We start from the raw sequence: 8,220 nt of genomic DNA, 5'->3' as shown, positions 1-8,220 counted from the left end.
TTCGAAACGTCGGGTTAATAATATAATGAATAAATCGCGTTTAAAATCCGTTGAAAAGTTTTTAATTTCTAAAAATAAGTGATTTTATTTTATTGTCAAAATAAAATCATTTTAACAAATTTATATGTATAAATTATATAACGATCTTATTATATGAGTCTTTTATTTCGATATGTTCAGACTATATCGTGCTATTACATCTCAACCATTTTTCTCTCCATCCATCATGCAATACTGTTATTTCTTCTTTCCCGGTTTAACCCAGGGTTGAATATAGTTCTTCGCCACCCGCATCCATTTCCTTCCCAAGCCCTTCACTATATGGTCAGCCCATCTAGTAGGCTGACGTCCGGCCTTCCTTCGTCCAGTCCAAGGACGCCATTCTAAGATTTTATTGATATATGACCTGCCCATCTCCATTTCTGCCTAGACACTTTGAATACTATGTCTATAAGATGCAATAATATAAACATTACTAATCACACAACTCACATACATAGTCATAAGAGAGGAGTCGTGAGTCGTGAAATTAATTTTAAACTATACACACACATTCAAGCTAAAAGCTAGTGTAATAAAGCACCCGAACTTGCAGGATTTTACGCCAGTTTAAATAACTTTGACATGAGGTTTGGAATAAGACGAAGTAACTGTCTTTGCTAGAAGCTTCCATCATATTGTTTTTCTGTTTGCAGTTGGGTATTATATGAATAGAAAGTATAATGATGATTATTTTAAATAATAAACATTTTCTACAATAATAATAAATATAGTATTAAGAATCTAAAATAACTACACTACACTCGTGAAATTATTGTATTGACACCGATCCTTGATAAGTGTACTAAGATCGAATTAACCTATCCCCACAGAATACTTAATAGTATCTGTCCGTTAGAAGTGGGTCAATATCGAGTCTAAAGGAATCACTGGCATACAAACAGATTAAGTTAATAAAATCTTGATAAAGAAGGACACAAACACAAAGCATTTATTTATTTATTTTAATTATCGAGGAGCAAAAGCCAACAAAAAAGCTTTCGAATTGTAATTCTTTTACGTTTTTGAAAACTTTGATTAAATATTTATCCTATCCTATCCTATTCTACTTCCTATCCTACTAATATTATAAATACAAAAGTTTGTAAGGATGTGTGTGTTTGTTACTCTTTCACGCAAAAACTACTGAACTGGTTGCAATGAAATTTGGTACGTAGATAGCTGGACAACTGGAAAATATAGACAACTTTTTATCCCGATATTCCTTATATACGGACTTATGCGGGTGAAACCGCAGGGCGCAGCTAGTAAGTTGTACGAATAAAGTTGCCTCATTTTTTTCTTAATGATTAGCTACGCCCTCTAAATATAACATGAGAAGAAGGTCTAGAAAAATATAATGTGAAAAAATCTAAATGTGTGTGAGAAACAGTGATATATATAATTTTCTATGTCTGAATTCAGACAATCCTTCCGGCCGTGTGAGGCCAGCCTTAGTAGTGGGGAAGCTTAAAAATCATGAATTGGTTATCTGTATTTTCACACTACAAGAACCAGAACAAAGGTGAAGCTTTCTACAGTAAAGTTGAACATTTATAGTCAGTCAGCAAGGACGAAGCAATAAATATACCACGACGGATGGATTTATATCTTTTCAGCTCTGCTAGCCAATTTCCAGTCTGTAAAGGACGAGGCGTGGTACAGTTTCTGAATAAAACTTTATCTGAACGATCTTTGTTTATCTGCATTCATTTTCTTACATTTTCTTACATTATCATTTTCAACGCAGTTCCCAAAAATGAATGTTTGAAAAAAAACAGTTGAACTTTTTTTTGGCTTTTTGTATTTGATAGGGGAGACTATCTCCCCGTGACCACGCTCGCTGTAAAGTGTTCGAAACGTCGGGTTAATAATATAATGAATAAATCGCGTTTAAAATCCGTTATAAAGTTTTTAATTTCTAAATGTATGATACTCGCGTAAAATCAAACACAATGACATTATTGTGATATGGTTCCATTTAGAATTTGGGTTGGTGGCCCCCAGTAACGCTGGTGAATTTTTTTGTTGTAAATAATTATTGAGACCCGGCTAATTCGCATTGTTCAATAAAAAATAATAGAAGATAATTTCTATCGAGGAAATAGGAGGTGCAATTCGGAAGGAAAATCAATCAAAATCACAAGGACCAAAATCTGGTTTACTGATGGATTTTACTCTTGGGACAAAACGATCACTGATCAATCTTACAAATCCTGGCAGAATGAGACATTATTCGATTTCTATTGGGGATAAAAAATATTGGAGATAGATATTTTACAAAGTTAAACTCTGCGCTCGTCATAACAACTTTTATTTATGAAATTCGCAATAAATTAAATAGAGCTGAATAGTTTGTTTGTTTGAATGCGCTTATCTCAGTAACTACCAGATTAATTTCTAAAATTCTTTAACCCTCAGATATGTATATGATGTAAATGTTATACGTCACGTGTGTACAACGTTCAAAGCTAGGGCGGATCGTTAGTATGTTATAGGTAAATATATTTTGAAGATTTGAATCTTGATTTGATTGACAGCGTCGTTGGATCTTAACTAAATGAGTTTGATACAGATATGTACTAAATTAGTGAGGTTTGTTTATTTTTTCAGTAGTTATAACACAAATATTAATCCTTGAAGAGGATAATACTGAACCACATTTAGCATGAGACTATAATCGCAGTATAAAGAGAAACATACAGTTATCTAACGCCTTTGATCTCGTACTAAAAGCCGAAAATGTGGAGACAATGCCGCCGTTGTTACAACTCACTAATAGTGAATAATATAATTATAATGATATGAGATATTTTAAATGTTTGTTAATACGAGATTTGCAATCTCTCAAAGGACACATAATATGTACAATTTTTACAACGTCATTACTTAATCACATACTAATAATATGAGAGACGACAACAATTAAAATATGTGCGCGGTAGCCCTCAATTACTGTCCCGAGCTGCTGCGTCTCGCCCCTTGCCCCTGCACGATTGAGCTGACTAATAGTGCTCGTTGAATAACAGTATCGATTATTGCAATGCTACCAATTTATCTTTGTATTGGTGAAAAATTTACGATATTTATTTGGCATTGTTGACTACTTCAAAAGCTCTGTGTTTTATTGCTATCTTTCCAAAATTTTATTCGCGAATAATCCGAAAGCTTAAAGAGATGCTCGGATGATGCTAAAGGTTATACCGAAGCGACGGTGACGATACTCTTCGATATAAGTGGGCCCTGTATGCTACCATTAATGTATAATTATGTGAAATGAAAAAACAATTTTAGTCCTTAGAAGCTTTAGTTATAGAGCAGTCAAGCAGTCTGGCATCCGTAATTTGAACAAATATTTAGAGCTCGAAATTACGAATGTAGGTTCAAAGGGATAAATGCTTGGGACCATTAATAACTACTTAACCGAGAGATTGTTCAAGATCAGGTCAAGCAGGCTTCATTTCACAACTTCTGGGTGTATTCTGCTTATCTATCAGTTAAACTGACAATCGCATCAAAAGTGAAACAGACGAACAGAGAGATTATGAGACAGTTCTACCGGTCTTTATCTATTAGAATTATAATACTTTCATTCGCATCAAATGTTTTAAACTGCTAAATATTATGAGAAATCTAAAAATTGTATTCGAATGCTATAAATATGTGTTTTTTTATAAATCTAAATTATTGATATTATTGTCATATTAATATAATACGTTGTATAATATTTGTACAATGAACATTAACGTATCATTTTAAAAACAACACTGCTTTTTCTATAATTTTGACTTTTTAGGCAGGAAATTAAATTAAAAAATTATTTTAAAATGATGATGATTAGACCTATTAAAGATTTCTAGTTCGCTTGTAGTAGATAAATGAGTTGTTAATTATTTTGTTTAAGGTATACGGACAACAATGTTTTATTTAGGTACGATTGTTTATTTAGGTATACCTTTTAGGTGACTGCTGTGGTATTATGTATGAAATAATATTCAAATAAGTTAGGTGCCGTTCATAAATAATTCAACGAGATTCAATGAATTATTTGAACATTTTAAATTGCAAATCCACTTAGAAAATAAGCGAACATTGTTAGAAAAATTGAAAATTTTAAGATTTCCGTCTAATTTTCTATTAGCATGACGTCACGTCAATCCGCCAACATCCGGTGGCCATTAAGGCTTTTGTCTGTGATCTTTTGTATCTTTTATGTTATAATCTTTCTTTTCTTGTATAACATCCAACTATTATTATTATGTGCTAAGTGACATTGTAATGGAATTTATAGCTAAGCCACTGAAAAATATATTGAATCTATTAATAAATTTTGTTCTGTAATTTAAAATTTACATTTTTCGTTCCAAATTATTGCATTAGCTCACCCGGCAACGTATATTATTTAGTACAATGAGTGACAACAGACCTCCTTTCATAATTTTAAGCTTAAACCGGGCTTTATTTTCGCAAAATAAATCTGCACTTTCGCTTACGTTTTATATTATAACCATGAGACAATCAAATTCACCCTTCACAAATAGATTCATACATACATGTATTTATAGATTTAAATATGATCTATTACTTCAAAACACATTTAAAATTATCGTCCTACAAAATATTCTGCATCTTACACCATCTAGACAAAGCATCCGATTATCGATCTAAAACTGATACGCCGCCCATTTTCTCAGCATCCCAGGCTTAACATATAAACCGCAAGCTTATCCATTTGCCACTCGCACCACATCGCACTGCAATTTCATTAAAGCCACCCTCATTATAGCGCCGAGCGGGTAATGAACAAAATTGAAAGGAACTTGTTCAAAATGCGCTTCATTCAGAACTAGCTAACTAACTGTCGGTTATATAGATATAGATTCTACTGTCTCAACTTGCAACACTTTCACGGGCTATATACCGACACCGGGTTACATATATTCATTTATTTCACAAGAAGTGTCTATATAGGACGCGACTGGTGTTACGTGTATTAGTGGTGTATGTATGGGTAAATAACTGGCTCGAAGGACCACTAAATATATTACTCCATAAGCTACGTATATTTAAATTGTTTGTAAGCTTATAGTAGAGAAACTTATAGTATTTGCACTTGATTAGTTGAAGTCGCACAGTAAGTGATTTCCAAAAATATATATTTTTGTGATATATAAGATAACCCTTACATCGATTTATGCTTACTCATACAGGTGGTTGTGTTTAAGTCATTCATTTAAAACGTCTGCTTTAAATTATCAGTTTTAAAACTGAAAACGTCACAGAGGACATAGCATTTTGTCTAACCTTAACATCTTACAGAAAAATTTATAAAGATCATCAACAGAGAAACAAATGGATAAGATTTCCGATCCACAAACAAAATTTTCAATCTGATTAAAACTTTAACACCGCTTCGCTTATCACTATAAGCTGACCTCTACAAAGCAGATAACAATTTTAACTAAACGGTTTGCAAACTCGCTAAACCGACAGCTGATAGAGATAACACAAACTGTGTTGAATTTTCAGTATTTTTCAATACTACCGTATTTAATGTTCTAGACTCTATTCCGTGTATTTAAGGTTGATTTTCAATAACGGTTCACCGATTTTATTCTATATAATCATTTTGTGCTTTATAGTGGTGTTATAGGGTTTGTTTTTGTCCGCAGGTGCACGGATCATGGGGTCTCCCGGCGTTTGTGTGTGACGTGTACATAGCAATGGATGTCACATCATCAACGTCGAGTATATTCAATCTAGTGGCCATCTCAGTTGACAGGTATGCTTTGTTTTATTAATTTCGAAATCCTCACCAGATGATAAGGATTTTATATGACGTTGAAAGTGGGCAAATCTTCTCCTTTGATTCTAGTGTATATCTTTGTATTTGTGTCACAAACCTCTTATTAAGATGGATCTAGCTTTGCTCCCGTTTCGTAAAAAGACAGACAGCCCCACAGCTTTACCCGTATAGTTCTAGTTCCCGTAAGGTTTTGGGGATAAAAACTATCCCATACCCTTTCTTTTGTTTCAAATTATGTCGATACCAAATTTTATCCAAATCAGCTCAGTGCTGTGACGTGAGGAACAGACAAACGGAGTTACGAATTTATACTACTAGGTGGGATTAAGTCCTAGAATTCTCCTAAATCCTAAGCAAATTTCACTATTATGTTAGACTGCAGGTACTTAATCGGTATTAAGTCTAATTGGCGAGTCGTATTTGACAAGCGAGGTGGAATAAGCCTAAACCTGAAGGGACCTAACTCCATACAATAGTTTTGTAACCTTGGAGTATCGGAAATTTGCATTTAATGACTTCCATCATTCAAGGAAAATTAGGCTTTATATCCAAGCGGTACGAATTTCTTTTTCTTTGAATGTATATCACGTAAATTCATGAATATAGTAGGCAAGAAGATATCCTTGGTTTAATTAAATTAAATTTTGCTGTCCTTGATTAATGTTGAAATTATTTACATTTTCATTTTTATAAATTTTTCTTAATTTAAATTGGCTTTAGACTTTAGACGATGATATTTGTAATTCAAAACATAAAAACTCTTTTAAAACTAAGCAATAGGCATATTTCATAAACCCATACCTGATACAGTTCCGCTGTACACGGATATCATTAAAAAATATTTTCAACACATACACAATTATATTTATTGGATATATTAAACTGCTATTATAATTTGTAGCGTATCAAATATCTTTAACATCCTTATAGAGTTACCAATGGTCCCTGAGTTTTATATAACCCTACGGCCGCGTCTTCGCCCGCGTTATCAAAAGTAAAGTACATGCTTTACCCGTATCATTCTCTTCTCTGATCTCAAACTGTATTCGTAGTAATTTCTATCAAAATCGTTTCAGTGGATCACTTATAGCTATGCGTACATCTCGACTATTAACCTACCCATTTCACACGTTCCTCTCCCATATTGATAACTAGTAATTTAATCAACAAGCTTTGATGTATCTGAGTGCTTTATTAATGTGATTGTCATCGCCCTTCCCTACGAAGAAAGGCATTCAATTTATAATATTATGTAGTTATATTTGGATCTTGGAATTTGCGATGTTAGTCTATATTCTTCCTAATATAATTGTCACTAATATACTCTAAAGAATTAGCAGATTTACTTTTAAATGTCCCAGGGAAGCTGAAGAACTTGTTTGTTTGAAGGTGCTAATCTCAGAAACTGTCGCACCGATTTTAAAAACGATTTTTGGGGATGTACACTTTTGTCATAACATAGTTTTACCATTTTCATTCACATTTTACAGCAGTTTCGATACAGTCTGTTTTTCTTTGTTTCTAACCTTTGGCGAAAAACGTTTTACAAGTTAGTCATTGATGCCTGTATGTCTGTCTGTGTCGTAACTCTGAAACGAAATAATTTCGAGACGGTTTCTTATTTGAAAGCCATTGCTTGCAGTGGTTTTTAAGTCTAATTTGATAATATTGTTCAAAGGTGGCGGCCAGAAAACTTCAGATTAAATAGTTTTCCTGAATATTGAGATATGGCTTTCAAATGACTATTTGAATACTTTACACTATGTTATGCTCTCAGAGTTTGTTTAATTTTAGTTTAGTTGTGTATACATGTGCAAATAGTTATTATAATTCCCAGGTATATAGCAGTAACGCAGCCAATCAAATACGCTAAACACAAGAACAACCGGCGAGTGTGGTTCACAATAGTGCTAGTGTGGATGATATCAGCTGCTATCGGGGCCCCAATAGTCCTGGGCCTCAACGACACGCCAGACAGAAACTACGACGAGTGCCTCTTCAACAGCCAGAACTATGTTCTGTACTCCTCGCTCGGATCCTTCTATATCCCCTGTATCATGATGATGTTCCTGTATTATAATATATTTAAGGTGAGTTCAAAGGATTTGTATATAATTTACCATTGTGGCTTATTGATTCTTTTCATGAAAACTATACGAAGTGCCATAAAATATGGCTGTTCATGATATCGAGTTTATACTACAATAAATAAATAGAGGTTTGCCCAAATCATTATATAAGAGAAATTAGAGAAAAGGGTTTTTTGTAGCGCCATATTATTACCGCAGATAACGTTACACTAGCTGTGACCCGCGGTTGAAACCGCGTAAGTCCGTATCCCGTAGGAATATCGGTATAAAAAGTGTCTGTGTTAT

The 8,220-nt window shown here is 33.4% G+C and overlaps 1 protein-coding gene across 3 annotated transcripts in view; it reads left to right on the top strand.

The window, feature by feature from the left end:
* Positions 1 to 8,220, top strand: part of LOC119832862 (dopamine D2-like receptor) — a 167,186-nt gene that overhangs the window by 152,548 nt on the left and 6,418 nt on the right. For all 3 annotated transcript variants that reach the window (XM_038356660.1, XM_038356659.1, XM_038356661.1), the window contains exons 3-4: positions 5,712 to 5,821; positions 7,683 to 7,935. In XM_038356660.1, the coding sequence (XP_038212588.1) occupies positions 5,712 to 5,821; positions 7,683 to 7,935 (363 nt within the window). The remainder of the gene's footprint in view (positions 1 to 5,711; positions 5,822 to 7,682; positions 7,936 to 8,220) is intronic.

Source organism: Zerene cesonia, chromosome 16 (assembly GCF_012273895.1).
Source record: "Zerene cesonia ecotype Mississippi chromosome 16, Zerene_cesonia_1.1, whole genome shotgun sequence".
In the NCBI taxonomy this organism is placed as follows: Eukaryota; Metazoa; Arthropoda; class Insecta; order Lepidoptera; family Pieridae; genus Zerene; species Zerene cesonia.
This window is presented reverse-complemented; position numbering and strand designations above follow the sequence as displayed.